Source organism: Lonchura striata, chromosome 1A, assembly GCF_050655825.1.
Source record: "Lonchura striata isolate lonStrDom1 chromosome 1A, ASM5065582v1, whole genome shotgun sequence".
Taxonomy (NCBI): domain Eukaryota; kingdom Metazoa; phylum Chordata; class Aves; order Passeriformes; family Estrildidae; genus Lonchura; species Lonchura striata.
In genome coordinates, this window is record NC_140741.1 from 26,462,603 (window position 1) to 26,479,768 (window position 17,166).

At 51.1% G+C, this 17,166-nt stretch overlaps 1 protein-coding gene and 1 long non-coding RNA gene across 6 annotated transcripts; one reads left to right on the forward strand and one right to left on the reverse strand.

Moving 5' to 3' along the window:
- Positions 1 to 52: 52 nt before the first annotated feature.
- C1QTNF6 (C1q and TNF related 6) lies at positions 53 to 11,517 on the reverse strand. Of its 4 annotated transcripts, XM_021554095.4 has the most exons (4): positions 8,786 to 11,517; positions 7,368 to 7,436; positions 4,695 to 4,932; positions 53 to 3,093 (listed from the first exon to the last, which is right to left on the reverse strand). In XM_021554095.4, the coding sequence occupies exons 2-4, from the start codon at positions 7,398 to 7,400 to the stop codon at positions 2,546 to 2,548; spliced, it is 819 nt and encodes a 272-aa protein (XP_021409770.2). In that variant the 5' UTR covers positions 7,401 to 7,436; positions 8,786 to 11,517; the 3' UTR covers positions 53 to 2,545. The 4 variants fall into 4 exon arrangements, with proteins under 4 accessions (XP_021409770.2, XP_085425372.1, XP_085425373.1 ...); XM_085569246.1 differs by lacking the exon at positions 7,368 to 7,436; XM_085569247.1 differs by lacking the exons at positions 7,368 to 7,436; positions 8,786 to 11,517 and adding an exon at positions 8,591 to 8,779.
- Positions 6,152 to 17,166, forward strand: LOC110483878 (uncharacterized). Of its 2 annotated transcripts, none has more exons than XR_002467648.4 (3): positions 6,152 to 6,188; positions 16,237 to 16,308; positions 16,837 to 17,166. It is a non-coding gene; the product is annotated as an uncharacterized LOC110483878 (long non-coding RNA). The 2 variants fall into 2 exon arrangements; XR_014952023.1 differs by lacking the exon at positions 6,152 to 6,188 and adding an exon at positions 6,839 to 7,208.

Below are 17,166 nucleotides of genomic sequence, written 5' to 3' on the forward strand. Positions count from 1 at the left end.
ATCAATAACCAGAGCTAGAAGGAATCAGTTGGGAGAGAAAAACAGATTTAAGTGCAAAAGAACCAAGGAAAAAAGTTTAATACCACTGAAAAAAAAAATATATATACAAAATTCTTGGAGTTTGTTTGGTTTTGTTACATAAAGCACCATTAATTCCAGAGTACATCACAACTCAGCCTACTACACTTTCCAGAAAGCACCCAATGCTCCTGAAATCTGATTTAGCACCAAGGGAACGCCGTCTTGTTTAGCACCAGAAGCCTGTTAAACACACCTTTTGGTCCCCCAGCCCTCCTCTCTCACGTGCATCAGGCACCCTCCGGCTGCTCATGGATAGCATAGGAGACCTGCCACCAGCATTCAATCACCAAATAGGAAAGGAGAAAGAAGGAAGCTTGTTTATGGAGATATTCAGTGTTAGAGAGGCTTGCTTCTCTTCAGGGAGGCATGGGCACTATTAACTGTAAATTGACTAAATTTGGGTTTGCAGCCTTTTGAGGAAGAGAGAAAGGGATTTGGTCCCAAGCATCACTTCCAGCTTTCTGCTTCCTCTGCTCTCTGAAATCCTGTCTCTGAACAATTCCACATACTTGACCTGCTAAGGGAGAGGAAGAAACCCACAGTCTCCTTTAGTTTCTATGGATCCCTTCATCATGCTTCCTGGTGAAAAAATCAGCCTTGCCTTAGTGAAACTTTGTTTTTATACCCATTGCCTCATTGACACTGGTGGGGAGGATCCAGAGCAAAGTTCCTGAAACTCACTGCAGTCTGTACAGCTTCCTTAGAAAAGCACTGAGAGCAAGTAAACAGGATAAGAGAGAAAATGCCCTGCAATTTTTTCAAGGTCAGTTTTAGTATTTAGCCTTGGTCCCTGTTCCTTTGCTATCCTGAGCTGTGTGTACCAGGTATAATTTTGTATAATGATGCACATTTCTTCTGGGAGAGCCCTGGTACTCCCAGGTGCTATAGACAGAGACCATGGCTCATCAATGAGACAGCAGAACCTGGGTAACTCTGAAGGTTTCCTGACCAGTGATGAGCAGAGGAGGAATACCTGTGTTTCTCCTGCTTGTCCTGCCCTGAGACTCAAAAAGGAGACAAGTCTTGGCACTGCTGTTTATGGGAGGGAGCATAATGACATGTGGAAGTAGGCTTCCTAAAGTGCTGAGCCAGCCTCACCTGCTTCCCCCAGGACTGCAGCATCCCCTCCAGAGGGATGCAAGTGGGAGCAGTGTAAGACCAATATAAATAGTACTAGAAAACCCTACCACTGGCATTCCTTTCTCACTGCGACATCTCCAACCTGACAAAAAGGAGCGAGGGTTTGTTTTAGCCACATGCTTTTCTCAGTTACTCTGATGAGATTGCCAGAAAAGGGCATGGAGCATACAGCAGGGAAGCTTTTAACCCTTGGGCAAGGTGCTGTTGTCTCACCTCTCTCTGTTCCATCACAGACGTAAAAAAGTGGCAGCCTGTCCACGTTTGGAATTGATTTAACTGCAATTGCCCCTACAGCCTCGAGCTCAGGCCCTGAAACACTGGTCCTTCAATAGCAGTGTGGGAGAACCACCTTCAGGGGGACAATGAAATGGCACCTCTGCCAAAGAAGAGCAGATTCAGGTTCACTCTCTGGCCTAGCTTCCCATAGCTGACGAGCCAAGACTGAGTGGCATCCCAGGGGAGGTGTGGGAGGGGGTTTTCAAGGTTTCCCTCCCTGTCTCTCATTCTGTACTGGTGATCCCTAGTGAGAACAGAATGGTCACCTCTACTGAATCAAAGGCAGAGGCCCATGAAGGGTCTGGCCAAGTGTCTGGCCCGTCATCCCTTTGAAGAGCTAGAGCTGGCACAGAGGACAATCCCACCAGCCATAGGTTTGATGGCCAGCCTGGAGTCTGTGACACACAAGAGTGTCTATGGAAAGCCAGTTTAGAAGGCCAACAGTTCCCTTTTTGGAATATATATTTTTGGAATATCCTTTCCCAGTGCTCCTACCTCTTCCTTGTGCTACAGGAAACTATCAGGCCCCAGTCTGCTCTCCAGACTACAGACATCAGAGGTGACATTAAGACCTTGTTTCAGTCTGCAAAACTGGTATGTCTAGTTGGGATGGAGAGGAGACAGGATGTACCTCAGCAGTGGGGACTTTCTAGCCCTGTCCACAGGAGTCCTTTGTGTATGAAGCCCCAAGGAGGGACACAGGCCCAGGAACAGCATTTTAGCTTTCCTCTTGCTCTAGAACCCTAATGCCAGAGGCAGATTGCTGGTAGATAGAGTAGAAACCAATAACTTAAGTTGGGGTTATGAGGTGAGGGGCAAGAGGTGGTAGTGCCATGATGTAAAGTGGACAGATACAGGTCTGGCTACAAGAGAGCGTGAGGGGGGAGCCAGTGTGGCAAGTTTCACACTCAGTGCCTGAGATTTGACAGGCCCATTTCCAAGTGAATTTGCAGTGGCTACGGGCAGTAAAGAGAGGGAGAGAGAGAGAGAGAGAGAAAGAGAGAGAGAGGAAAAAGGAAAAGGCCTAAGAGGCCCTAAGGAAGAGGAGTTATTCAATGCTGGGCTTGACCAAGTACCCACTGAAGGTGATGTACACATCAACATCATCACTGTAAATGGCATTCTCCCTCTCCCGCTTGTAGAGCCTCACCCAGATCTCATCATTTTCCTGGAGCTCCAGCATGAGGCTCTGGCTCTGCATGATGCTGCGGTCGCTGGGCTGGGCATACAGGATGACCGCCTCTTCTTCGTTGCGCATGATGTGCATGTAGGTCTCCTTGAAGTTCCAGGTGTGGACATTGAGGCTGAAATAGTAAAGTCCACCCACTGAGCAGTAGAACTTGCCGTTGAACATGTCGAAGTGGCTGTAGAGGTTGACGAAGACGGTGTCAAAGATCAAGACCTGGAAGCCCTCGCTGCTGTGCAGCGCTTTCTTGCGACCAACGGAGAATGCAGCGTACTGATGCTTGCAGGGGTCTCCTGCTGCGCCCATCTGTCCTTTATTGCCTTTCTGGCCCTGGGCACCCCGCTCGCCTCGTGGTCCTTCTTTGCCCCATTTCCCTGGCATCCCAGGTTCTCCCCGGTCTCCTTTCTCTCCTACAGGAGGAAGCAGAGGATACAACTCCTGTGTGATACCAGAAGATGTGGAAGTGGTGGTGAGAAAGCCTAATGAGGAGGCAGAGGATTGCACAAGAATGGGGAAACGCCAGAAGAAGGAACACTTCTGAGGGCCACAATACCACTGCTCTTCATGGGAAAGGAGCTAGCAGAACTCTGGGAGTGACTGGAGTCTCTTCCCCAATGAATCCCCTGTTCACCAAATGATACGGTTCTGCTGGAAGCACCAGGATATCTCCCTAGGAGACTTCAGCCTCAGAGGGAGCCCAGCAGTCCAAAGTAGCACTGAGGCTCTTGACCTCTTCTTCCTCCCTCATACTCCTTTACCTCCAGCACAGCCTTTCCATCCACGCACCACTCCTATGACCCAGTTTTCCATACAGGATCCACACTGGTCTTGCTGTAGGCTGGAGGAGGGGAAGAACTGCTAACACCTGTGGAGGAATATGATTAGGGAAGGACAACAGGGTGGGTCAGAGGGAAAAGATCCAAGCTGGACTGGGTAGATGGAGCACTGCAACTTAGAAGGATGGTGCTTCCACAATATTGGCATGCTTTGAGCATCTCACATAATTAATACTGCAGTTCTAACGTAGAGTGTATGCACTGCCCATCACACACTTGGGCAGGCATCAATACACAGAGAGACCAGCACCAGAATGTACTCTGTGTATACAGAGAAGAAATGGGACTCAGAGCAGCCTTCAGCACTAAGTGACAGCATTGAAAATCTGTATCTTGTTCTTTTCCTCCTCTCCATCCCCTGGTATTGAAGGCCCCCTACAACACCCCACTCTAGTCTAGGCCTCTCTCTGCCCTTCTGAACTTTGATGGACTGCAGCTACTTCCAGGCAGGGCAGGGAAGGGAGAGCATCTTCCCAGTTAGCCCAGATGAACCATAGAGCTACAAGAAGCTTGTGGGAGCATCCAGCTGGGAGCAGGCTTTTGCCCACAGCAAAGGCTAAAAGAGGAGTCCTGAAGGGAAGAGCTGATCAAAAATAGGGAACCCTTTCCCGTTAGCCAGGTCAGTCACTGCAGGGTGGAATGAGCTGGGGGGCTACTGCCAGTTTAACCTGGAGGTGCTTGCAAGTAACTGCTGCTTCCCGTTCCCCTCCTCTGGCTCCCAAATGCACATGACCCACAGACCTGGATAAGGTTTCCCCACAACCTCCCTGGGTGCCAATGTCCTCCAAACATGCTTATTTTGCAGTTGATAAGGAGTGTTCTTTCCCTCAGGCACTACAGGGCTCTGTGAGTCTGAGAAAAGGAATGTGTCCTTCCAGCTTGGCAAGAGACTGTCAGTGCCACTCCTGTGTTAGCAAGGAGGAAGAGTTAGTAGCAGGCAGCATCCTGAGACACAGAGACCACAGCAGAGAAAGCACTGACTTCCATCCACCAAGGCTTCTCCTCATCAGAGCACAAAACACCTAAACCCTGGGCACAGTGTGTGTGGTCACTTATCCTCCAGGATGGCTCCTGGTGGTCTGCTAGCACAACCAGCATGCCAGCAATCCAGCTGTCACCTCCACTGCAATGCCATCAGTCCCTGAGCCAGCCTTGGCACCCCGGGGCAGACTTACCCTTCAGAATGGTGATGTTGATATAGGGACGGACCTCTGGCACTGGGTAGGGAAAGTGGTGGTGGCTGGGAGGGACTGGTGGGGTATCTGAAGAAGAGTCCAGTGAGTCACAACAGCGCTTGCAAGCACCAGGGCCTGGTTCTGTGAGGTTGGGTTCATCAGCGGGTGCCCCAAACACAACAAGAGGGAGAAAAAGGAAGGTCAGGGATGTGCGCAGGTAAGTTATATCCATGGTGACCTGGGAAGATACAAGGAAGTGCCAAAAGTGAGGTATAAGAAGGGGGAGGACATAAAGGATGGAACAGAGATCATGATAAAACATCTTTCTGTGGCTGGAGCTGGGGGGGGATGAAATGGCACTGTCCTGTGGAGGGAGCTTACGTGCTGATCAAGGCTGCAATCTGGGCTGCAACCGCATGGCCCAAGAGGATGCCCCACGCCCTTCTGCCGAGGCCAGCGGAGACTCAGTGCTGACCCTTGGCCAAGGCTTGATGCTGACTAGGCAAACCATTTAAGCCACTAGAATATTCAGTCCCCAGGCTGGGATAGAGGAAGGAGACAGAATCATAGAATTGTTAAGATTGAAAAAGACCTCTAGGGTCATTGAGTCCAACCTCAACAGCTCTTGAGCAAAAGCATGCTTTGGTAGGCTGCTCAATCTGTGGGAAGTGCTGTAAAAAAATTCTCCAGCTCTCCTATCACTGCATATCAACTCTTTATAGGAATCTAACCCCAAAATCCCCATGTCCCAGAAGAGATGCCTCTTCTCCTGCGGGCTGGGAACTTCAGCCCCCTCCTTTCCCTCACCAAATCCCACCCGTCCTGGCAGCTCGGTCCCCTCCCACCCATGCCCAGTGTGTTCTCAGGCAAGCCCCAGCACCTTCCCAAGGGGACAGCCGACTCCCCAGCGCAGCCTTTGGGCAGACCAGAGGGGAGCTGCTTCGCTGCCGAGGCTGAAGGACGTGAAGCTCTGCAGGCTGCAGAGAAGTATGCTTACGAAAGACAGACACGCCAAGCAGCTGAGAAAGCCCCTCTCGCAGCCCGTGTCCCCCATCCCGCTGCCTGCCCCGGCACGGCGCAGCTGCTCACCCCGGGGGCCGGAGGCTCCCCTCTCCGCTTCCCAGCCCCTGCCCGCCGGCTCCCCTCCGCCGGCAGGGCAGGCCCCCGCGCCCATGGCTTTAAGGAAGCCGGCCCTTGGCACAGGCACTGCTCGGCGCTGGCTGGGTGCTCGAGCCAGGCTTGGACCGGCTCCCTCCCCTCTCCTCTCCCTCCCTGGCTTTGGGTGCTCTCCATCCTAAACCGGCTTGGGTTTCAGCGTCTTTTTAACTCTTTCCTAGGAAGCGCCTTTTCCTTGTACATGTTGTTAGTTTGGTTTTGTTCTCTGCCTTTTCGCTTCCAGCCAGCAAAAAATGCAGGCAGCACAGGCTGTGCCCTGTGCAAGGGGTGGACAGCAGCAGGATCGTGTCCCACCCTTGGCACCCCAGGATGCACAAGGTAAGGTGCATTGGTGCAAGAGACACACTTTCCTTCAGGCAGTATGCTACAGAATTCTGCCCTCAGTCCTTTGTGCTAGTCCCTTGTCCCATGGCCATGCTTGGCCATGCTCTCTCCCCAGCTGTGCCTGACCCCCTTATAGTCCCCAAACTTTTCTTTCTCTCTCTTTTCTTTCATTCTCTCCTGCATTGTTTTTCCTGCACATCACTGTGGCCTCTTGCCCCAGGCATGATATTTCTAGCAGGAGCAGCCGCCAACTGGGAGAGGCATCAGTTTTTTTCCTCTCTGGTCATCCCCTCTGTCTGGGCAGAGCCCCAAGCCTTGTGCTCCAGCACGTGTCATCCCCCGGTCACATCCCATGTTTAGGTCCCAGGCTGAGCTTTTTGGATGGGAGGGGTGTGCCTGGCTGCTGGGAGCAGCCTGCCAGGAAAACTGGGGATCTGGAAACAAACCCTGGCTGTGACCATTGTCCCCAGCTTGGCGCCAAGCTGACAAGCTTGTGCCTTTGGGGTAAGCATGATGTGGATGCACCAGAGCATTGGAATGAAGGGCATTTTCGAGGGGAGAAGAATGCAGGGTAGGAGGGATGGGAAATTTTTCTCACACAGCAGAGTCGGTTGGGAAGAGGATTAGAAGATTCTATCCTGCACCAAAACTGACCTGGGTGTTTATACTCTGGGTATGTGTGGGGTGGGGGGGTATGGGGGGGTGTGCACATACAGGTCTTTGAAGGCAGGAGGAAGCATGGACATATCTCTGTTCTGCAGGGGTCAGAAATGCCAAGTCAGCACTGTGCCTCCTGCAATTTCCAAGAGGAGCTGCAGAAGGCTCCAAGGTTTCTAAGGGGAATCGGGTTTTGAGTGTGTCTACGTGTGCTGGGACTTTTTTTTTTCCTGTTTCCCTTCTCCCATTTGTTTGGTTTAGGAACGGGAGGCCCTGCTTCCCAGAGAGTGGCTGGCGTTTGGCAGGACCCCAGAACCACTGGAGAAGCAAGCGGAAAACTCTGGGAAAATATGCACTGTGAGCTGAGGGGGAAGGGAAGAATGGGGGCTGGGAGGCCTGGAGATATTCTCAGGCTGCCTGTCAGCCTGGAGCTCAATGAACATGGAGTGAACATGCCTTCCAACCAGGGCAGGAAGAGGACGGAGAAATGCACTGCTGAGTGCATGAGTTCCTTACCAGGCTCCAGCACTGACGTGCAATGAAATCCATTGCAAGTTGTCCACGTTTGCCTGTGCCTCAGTTTCCCTGTTTGGGAAATAGGGGGGAGGGGGTGGGGGGGAAAGGTTAGGGCAATACTTCTTGCTAATGAAGCCTTACCAGCTGACAGAAGAGGGGTTTTGTGATGAGTTGTATTGTCTACTCCTGGCTCCTGCTGGTGGAAATTTTGGCAGCTGACAGTACTATTAAAGGCAAGAAGATTTTCTGGGGTGCATGAAAACTTGGAAACTGATATGGAAGACAAAGTCCCTCTCTGTCCCAGAAAAGCTTCTGCAGTGCCTTGCTCAGGTTTTCCTGCCTGGCTTATTTCCAAACATGACATTACCCACTTGGGGTTCTTGGCCTTATGCCTGGCCTCTTTCACCTTTCCAAGGGAAACAGGTAGCAGGGAGGCCATTGTCCTCATTTCCGTCCCACATTTCCATCTGCACTCCTGAGCTGCTCACAGCCAAGCAGATGTTCTTCATGGGGGATCTCATCAGCTGGGCCCTTTGCCTGTATCTCATCTGACTGCAAGAACAGCTCACAGTGGGGAGCGAGCAGGACTTTGTATTTAATGTCTCAGCTGGGCTGAATAGGGACCTGCCAGGAGCCAGCAAACAAAGACGTGCTCTGGTGGCATTGCCCAGCTGGGCAGAAGTTTATGCCAGTAAAGACACTTTTGCTGGGGTAATATTGCCCTGCTCCCCAAAGGGAACAGTGTGTACCAGCAATATTTTGCCAGGGCAATCACATTTACAGGAGATTTTGAGAATTCTATCCAGTAAACCTCTGCCAGACATGCTTTAAAGTGCAGCTCAAGCCTGAGAGCACTTTGTATACCAAACAATCTTCTCTCTCCCTCATCACACACTTTGCCTTGGAGGCAGCCCAGGCAAGCACTGTCCAGATTATATTGCAATGATCCTCACTCAAAAGAAGCTGTTTTCTCCTCCTCCTCCTCCTCCATTTCCTCCCTTTTCTTGTACCCACCACAACACTGGCAAAGTAGGGGGACAAAGATTGTCTCTACCTCAGTGGCTACATCGATCCTATTACCCCCCTCTAGCACAGGTATGGAGAAAGAAATTGATGCTTTCTCTCCTCTCTAACCCCTGTGTACAGCTCAGCTCCCCTGTGGCACATGTGGATCATCTGCCCTGTTGCATATACACAGCACACGTCCACACACAAACACTCACCCTTCACAGCTCCTCCCTCACCAAACCTCCAAAGTGAAGGGGTATCATCTGACCAAGAGCCAGAGGAAGATCTGCTTCTCTTCCCCTTCCTGGCTGCTTCTCCTCCACAGCTGCCTTTCCTTCCCCATGCTCCCCACTCCTCTGCCCCTAATCTAGAGCATCACAAGGCAGGAGGGGAAGCGGAGCACCTCTTACCTCCGCTCCCCTCCGCAGGGGTCCGGCGCTGAGTTATCGGTATCCCGTATCCTCAGCTGCTCCTGGTTAGCAGCGCGGGAGGGAGGGCCGGCGGGGCCGGCTGACTCCAGCCAGATGCTCGCCAAGTGCTCTTATGTAATTACTGTCTTTTTCATCCTGCCTCCAAGGCCTTTGTGAGTGCCTCCCCTCTTGCTCTGGTCCGTGTCAGGCTTGGCTCTCCCTCCCTCTCTCCCTTCTTCCCTCCCTTCCTCCCTCCCTTCTTCCACCCACCCAGCATCACAATTTGCTCAGTTCAACAGCTGATTCCTTCTGGAAGCAAAGTTCAGGCTTTTGGCTACTGCTGTTACTACCCTTGGAGAGAGAGCTCACACGTGTTTCAAGAGCTGGGAAGGGATCAGCAGCACTGCTCTCTGCACTTGCCTCCTCTCCATTGCAGCCTGGCTGCTCCTGGGTACCTTTGCCTTGCCCTTCCATAGTGCCTGTAAATGGGGAGGGGTACACCCGAAACATTAAAAGGTGGCAATGTGGTTTTTTGCTTCAGTAATTTGTGGTGCCCTCAGGTTATCCTGTAACAGCAGCTGTCACTGCTGTACCAGAATAGCTGATCATCTCTGGCCAGGCAGAATTAGAGGCTGGGAAGAATAAATGACCTTTAAAGGTTCTTTCAAACCCAAACTATCCTGTGATTCTCTGATTAGATGAATCTTTTCTAGCCTGTGGACTCCATGTCTGTGCACAGGGCTTGTGAAACACTCAGCCCTTGTTACTCAAGAGCCAGCCTGGTTCAAAATCAGTGGCCCAGAATATTTTCTACATCTCTAAGGATGGGCAGACTATTAGATGTCAGTTGCATGGCTGCATTTCTCTTTAGGCTTCTGCCCATGTGGGGCCTGGACCAAGCAGAAATGACACGTTCCCTGGCTTTATGCAGGCTGCTGCTGAGTTTGAAGGCACTTCTGCCAGCAGGGATTTCTGCTGTGTGCTGCTTGGCGGCCTGGCCTGTCTCACACAGAGATCAAGGCCTGGCAGAGCCTCTGCTTTTTTATTTTTTTGCTGTGCATTGCTGAAATGCCACGTGGCTGAGGAGCAGCTGGAAGAACTGTTCACCTGCACTCGTTGCTTGAGCAAAGCTGTTGCTAGACCTGGCAGTCTCCAGTACTGAGCTTGAAAGTGTGAGCTTGTCTTCTACTTCCCAGTGCCCCCACAGCCAGTCCTTGTGTGACACAGCTGAGCAGAGAGGGAATCAGACGCTGGCTCACAAGCTGCATCAGCTGGAGATGCCTCACAGCATCACTCAGGCTGCCCCTCTCCCCACCAGCAGCTTTCCCAATTTGGGTGTCCCATCTCTTACCTTTGCCTTGTGATTCTGCCTGTGAGTCCAAGGAACTGTGCTGGTATCCCCCCAAACTCTGATGTATAATTACAAGGACTATCCCTACTGCAACCAGAAAGAGTTTGCTGCCTTGTGAACATCTAGATCCAGCAGCTTGGCTGGGTGGGATAAACGATGTGGCATTGCAGCCTGTTTGAATCAGTTCTTAAAAATAACCTTCAGACAAGCCTGCTGCTTTCTGGTTCTCTGCATCTGCATGCACCTGAAGGCCCCCTCCTCCCATCCACTCCAGTGTAGACCCCGAAAATTTTACTCCTTTGCCATCCTCTCCTATGCACACTCCCAGACCTGCTTGTATCACTTAACAGTAGATCACTACTCAGGGCATATCAGCTCTCACAAGGAGTGCTGAGACAGGTGCTCAGCAGTTTGGTGAGAAAACTTTCTTCAGAGATAGCCATGAGCTTTCTCACCAAAGAAACAAAAACTTTGTGGAGGGTGATGGGGCATGAGTGGACAGGTGGATGGGCAAGGAAGCTGGTGTTTAGAGCTCACAAACTCTTGTATCTGTGAGGGGTGCTTTCCACTACGGGAACCAGACTGACATGACAGTAGTTTGAGTTGGAAACAGCCTTCAAGATCATCTAATTCAAGATCATCTAATTCCAAGCCCCCTGACATGGACATATTCCAGTGGATCAGATTGCTGAAAGCCTGGCCTTGAATGCTGCCAGGGATGGGGCAGTCACAGTGTCTTTGGGCAACCTGTGCCAGTGTCTCACTATCCTCATTTCCTTAACCCTGACCTCCTTTATTTTAAAGCCATTCCCCTTTGTCCTATCATTATATGCCTTTGTGAAAAGTCCCTCTCCAGCTTTCCTGGAGTCTCCTGTTAGGTGCTGGAAGGGACTATAAGATCTCCATGGAGCCTTCTCTTCTCCAGGCTAACAGCCCCATTTCTCTCAATTTGTCTTCATAGGACAGATACTCCAGCCCTCTGATTATCTTCATCACTGTCGTCTCGGACCTGCTCCAACAGGTCTATGTCTTTCATATACTGGGGGCCCCAGATGGAGTATCACCAGAGAGGAGTAGAGGGGCAGGATCACCTCCCTCGACTTTCTGGCCACGTCTCTTTTGATGCAGCCCAGGACACAAGCGTCTCTCTGTGCTGCGAGTGCACACCTCTCATGCCCGCGCAGGTCCCTCTGGATGTCTGACCCGCGGGGGGCTAGCACGGAGGGGCTCCAGCGCCGCTTGGCAGCACAGTGCTTACCCCGTGAGAAGGGCAGGAGCCCGGCCGCGATCCCCGGCTGCCGGCCGGTGTCCGATCCCCCTCTGCAGGACGCGCCGCGCAGCGCCCGCGTCCTCCGCGATCCCCGCGTCCCCCGCCATCCCCGCGTCCCCCGCCATCCCCGCGTCCCCCGCGATCCCCGTGTCCCCCGCGATCCTTGCGTCCCCCGCGTCCACCGCGTCCCCCGCGATCCCCACCATCCCCGCGATCCCCACGATCCCCGCGTCCCCCGCGATCCCCGCGATCCCCGCGTCCCCCGCGCCGCTCGGCGCCACCCCGCGCTGCCCCTCCCGCCCCCTGCGTGTCCCCCGGCGGTGTCCCGCGTGCCCGAGAGCAAGGCAGGACCGGGATGGGCTCTCCCGTCCCCTCCGCCCGCAGCTCCGCAGCCGCTGCGGCTCCAGAGCACCGCGGGGAGCCGCGGCGGGGCACTGCCTCCCCAGGCACTGTTTGCATCCGTACTGCCGTGCCCCGCAGCCCTGTTTGTCATGGAGAGAGGGCTGCGGTGCTGCGGCCCAGGCACGTGTCCTGGCCCGGCTGCACTGACGCACTGGGTGTGCGCGTGTGGCTGTTTGTGCATGACGTGCTGAGTGTGAGATCTGCGTGAGCCGGCTGCGTGGTGTGTAGCGTTTGCATAGTTTATGCTTGGGAAGGCAAAGAACAGCAATTTTTCATGAGCAAATATTTGCATATTTTCCACTCGTTCGAGCAGATAAAGCATTTCAATTCTCTGTCGGATCCTCAGGAGAGCTAGGAGCATCTTCTTTTTAAAGGTGTTTCCCCTTTTTGTATTTCCCTGTCTCTTTTCTCTAGAGGCTACTCCATTACAACGGTGTTTCCTGCCCACTCCACACACCCCCTTGTTCCACAGCCCTATACAACAGCAGAAAGCAGAACATAGCCTGGACAGTTTTGCTGTTGCCTGATCTGAGCTGCTGTGATTCCCTGCTGATGACAAATACAGCAGCGCCCTAACAACAGCTTCAAATGACATTATGTGTGGGCTGTGTTGGTAACAGCCTGGAAACACACCCTCGGTTCTCCACACTGGATCCCCTCTGCCATCACAAATTCACCACCCTTCCAGTTTTCCTCATGAAGATCCACTGCAGGGCAAAAAGGTCTCACTGACCAGGTCAGCAGCTGCCCCAGGCTTGGTGTGTGTGTGCGTGTGTGTGTGTGTGTGTGTGTGTGTGTGTGTGTGCGTGCGTGTGTGTGTGTGTGTGTGTGTGTGTGTGTGTGTGTGGAGGGCTCTTGGCAAGGTGCAGCTGCCCTCTCCCAGCCTGAGCCTGCATGCATTAAGCTGAATGTGCCATGTTCTTGGTGTTTGAGGTTAGGCTGAGCGGTACACACAGGTCTGGGTGTGTGGGCACCTGCATGCATAGCCCTTTGCTTGAATCCATGCATGGCATGAATATGTCTGTGTGTTTACACACATCCACATACATGCACACACACACACATGCAATCATGCAATAAACACTCATTTGCATGCATGCATACACAGCACACACAAATGTTTATCTCCGCTCTTGTATGCTCTGTTGTGTGTGCACAGACACTCTGACAGAATGGGTTCCCTGTGTCTCTATCACCCCATCTGTAATCACACGTTTGCTGGGAAGAGGATTGCACAATGCTGCTGAAATCATTGCAGCCCTTTCTAGTCTTGCAGCTCTGATCACTACGTGACAAGAATGAAACCTTTTGTGCAGCACAGGGCTTGATGGTGCCCTTATCTCTGTGTCTCTGCACCCAGAATAGAAAAGCTCTTTTCCATAGCTGACTGGAGCAAATCCCCCCTGAACACATCCAGACTTTCATTTAGCACATGGTCCCCATGGCTTCTGGGTTGCCCAGAGTCAACCACAGCATCGTTAAGGAGAGGGATCACAAGGGCAGTCAGATTAATGCCATTACCACAGAAAACTCTGGGGATTCACCAACAGGGAGACAGTGCTGAGGAAAGAGCAGGGGTCAGGAGGCAGCGACCTCCTGATCATCATTCCAAATGCCTGTTCCTATGAAAACCAACCTTTAAATCAGTGGTGATAATTTGAAGAATTTTGTGGTATTTGTTTTCTCTTCATGAATTTTGAACAATACCTTTTCCTTCCCCTCCCCCAGTCTTATTTTCTGTTAATCTTCATTTTTTATTTCCCCAATTTGTCACTGCAAAACAGGATACAGCCTAAGGGGGTGAAGAAAACACAACATAGAAAAATGTGATGCTTGTGTCTCTTTTCTTTTAAACCACTATTTCATCTAAAGATTATTTTTTTTTTCAGATCTCTCTGGAACACATTTTGTTTGCCCCAGCACACAGGCCTGCAGAGCTGCCTTGGTGGGAGCCCAGATTCCATGTGTCAAAATTATGTCTCCTTGGCACACTTGCTTGGTGCTGGCATTGCAGTACTTGGGCTCTTAAGGAATGTTGGTATTTTAAGGAGCCAGCCAGTTGAAGGAGTTTTTTGAATGGTGATTTGCAGCAGATGGAGCTGCAAAGGCATGTGAAATGAAGTCTTAGCTCCATTTAGTGGTGAAGGAGACTGTCTATGTTAAATATATTGGCAGCTGGGGAACTCCCCCCATCTCCCCACGGCAGCTGGGCTGCCACTCCATGGATAAGGAAACCCATCCTCTATCTGCCCCCCATCCTCCTGAGCTGCTTCCTGCAAGGTCCTTGATCACAATCACATCTTCTTCAGTGCCTGGTCATCAACCACAAGCAGTGCTACAAGCTCCTCAGATAATACAGTCTCTGCTCTGTCCTACTGGGATTGCTCTGCCAGGGGAGTCCAGCATTCACCTGGCTCTGCTCTTCTCTGCAAGAGGAGCAACACAGACCGGAGTTTAAAGTGCTGTGTTGTCCATCTATCTGACCATTTTAATCTTTCCACCACTTGCTGCCCCTTATAGAGGCAAAAGCTTTGGCAGTCCATCCTTATTCTGCCAGGATTTCTTGGTTGTGTTTCATCCAGTGAATATTGTGGGAGCTCCCCAAGAAACTAAAACAGAGGCTTTTTTTAGTCCAACAAACTTTATCCCACGCCCATGAATAGTTTGGCTGCTTTTCTGACTGGGGCCCATGGTGTGGGAAGCTGATGCCTTGATTGAAGGGGAAAAAGATGTAAAGACATAGCAGAAGATAGCAACTGGCCACCACGCTCTTTCTTTTCCACATGAGCTGAGCCTGCACTCCTGGGTGTCTGACTGTCGATGCTCAGGGGAGTGCTGTAAGGGCAGCTGAGCAGTTCCTGTGTGGTCTGGCAGGCAGCTCAGCTCCCGAGGCTGAGCCTGCAGGCATGGACAGCTTGGCACCAACATCCCAGGCTTAAAGAGGAAACATGAGGATGTAGGATTTCAGGGGGACAATCTTTGTCATGGGGGTGATGGCAGTAGCAGTGGCTGAGGGCACAGTTGAATGTGTTTTGGTTGGTTGTGCCTGCAGTCCCTGCCTACCCTTCCTCTGCTATCTAACCTGGCTAGGAGATGTCTGTTCATCTGACACCCTGTGACAATCCTTATCTAAAGTCGGATGTCCTGCACTGCAGTTCTTAGGCTTGCCAGGCCTTCATGTCTTCTCACATTGCCTTTGCATGACCTTGACTTTTGCTTCCTCATAAAGTAGTTCTGTTCCCACGATCCTCAGCTACTGAAGACTGTTCTGCTTCCCAGTCCAGGTCTTTTGGCTTCTGTCCCAGCACACCCAACCCCATGCCACCCCTTACCTTCTCTTACCTTTTCTCAAGTGATCTGTGAGACATCTTTCCATTACCCAGCCAGCTCCCATAATTGATGCTCCACAAGTCACCTCCTGCAACACCTTCTGACCTCAGGAGGCATGTATACTTCTGGTGGGTCCCTCCTCCCCATTTCTCAAAATTGTTTGTAGAGAAAACTGCCCAAAGGGCTGTGGTATGAGGGTCATTTCGGTGGCTGTAACTTAGCAATAGCATTCAATAGAAGCTAAAAGTGTGGGGATGGATATTTTAGCAGAGCTGCAGGAATGAAGCCAAAGTGGAGAGGGAGACCTTCATCCCACCCACCCTTGTACAGTGCTGCTCCTCTAGCCTGCACACTCAGATGGGCCCACCTACAGTGTGCAGAAGTAAGCACTCATCCAACTCCACAGCAGCACACTTGCTCTCCAACTCTTATCCAAACACTTGTATCTGCAATTAAACATCCTGTAATTACATAAACACACTCCCTCATCTGTGTTAGTGTACACTGACACACATGCATACCCCCGCAGGTAGCCCTGCACATATGTGCACACCCTCCGCAGATGAGCATCAGTGCCCAGGACTGGCACCCCACCAGTCCTGACTCCTTGGTCTCTGGTCCTCTTCAGCCATCCCCAAACATGTGCAGTCCAGGGAACAAAGTTTTGCTTACAGCTACCTTTGTGCACATGCAGACACCTCATTTGTTCACCAAATACTCTACCACTTCCCACAGGGTAAGTCAGTTCCTAGTATTGCCCATACTCTTTACAACCACAGTGCTCACACACTGGAGATCCCCTGACCTCTGTCTGCTTCCTGCCCCCATCCTGGACTGAGAGATGCCTTCACCTCCTGTATCAGCCAAACATGACTCCATACAGAGATCGACTCAACTCAAAGACATTGTGTATTCTCAGGAGAGCCATATCTATACCTAAACACATATCTCCCCTAAACACACGGAACAGTTTTGCCCACCTGGTCCTCTAAGTCCAGAGACTGTTTATTTATAGTAAAGCTTAAGGAGAAGAAAAGAAATGCTGCCTCCAACTCATGTTTCATTGTCTTCTTCTCTACACTTGTTACCTCCCACCAGGGTGCAGAAGCACCAGGAGAACCTTGAGGAATGCGAGGTGCAGGAAAGAAATGTTCCAATTTTTTCTCCCAGGTAAGTCTTATCATCCTGCCCAGAATCCCAGAGCTCTGAAAAGAAAGAGGAGGGTTTTGAGCAGTAAGTGGTCTCTAACCATTACCAGCACAGGCAGGAAATCAGTCCCCAAGATTTTTTGAAGAACTAGAGAACGGCCAGCCATGCATTCAACTGGCTGGCGTGTCTTTGCTGTAGACATTTCTCCTTTCTGTTCATCTTTTAAGGTAGACCACTTCTCATGTTTATAAGTCAAGGCACCAGGTTGCCTATATGTGGTATATGCCATTTGGGGACTTCCTCAAGGTTCCACCATGAGATGGCAGCCTATGCCCTCCAAAGCTGGATCATCTAAGGGCAGATCATCGCTCTAGGGCTGACCTTGCTTCTCTGTACTCTCAGTGCCCATCACCTCTTCAGCTCTCCCTAAATGCAGTCTGCTCTTTACCTGGCATTGCCAGAAGAAAAATAGTTTGCTCCTGGTGGCAAATACAATGGTTATTCTTCAAAAGCCACTGACTATGGAACTGCACAATGTTTATTCTGTAGGAAGAAGAACTCGAAAGCAACCAGCCCAGTTTTGCCAACTTTTACCAGTTCACCAGGCAGTCAGGTATAACTTTGGGGTCACCAACCACAAGGGACCACCACGTGACTCCCAGGACAGAAGAACACATACATAAAGGAGAGGGAAAATATGTTAATGGTTTTGGGGAACTTAAGATCATATGTATGTTTATACTGGGAAAATCAATGAGCATGTATGTAAAATATAGTACATAAATAGGAGCTTTTTTTGTACTCAGCATGCATGATATTTTGAAGGAGATACCCCCTTGTGCATCCAGCCAAATAAAGAATGTCTGCTTCTTAACGCTA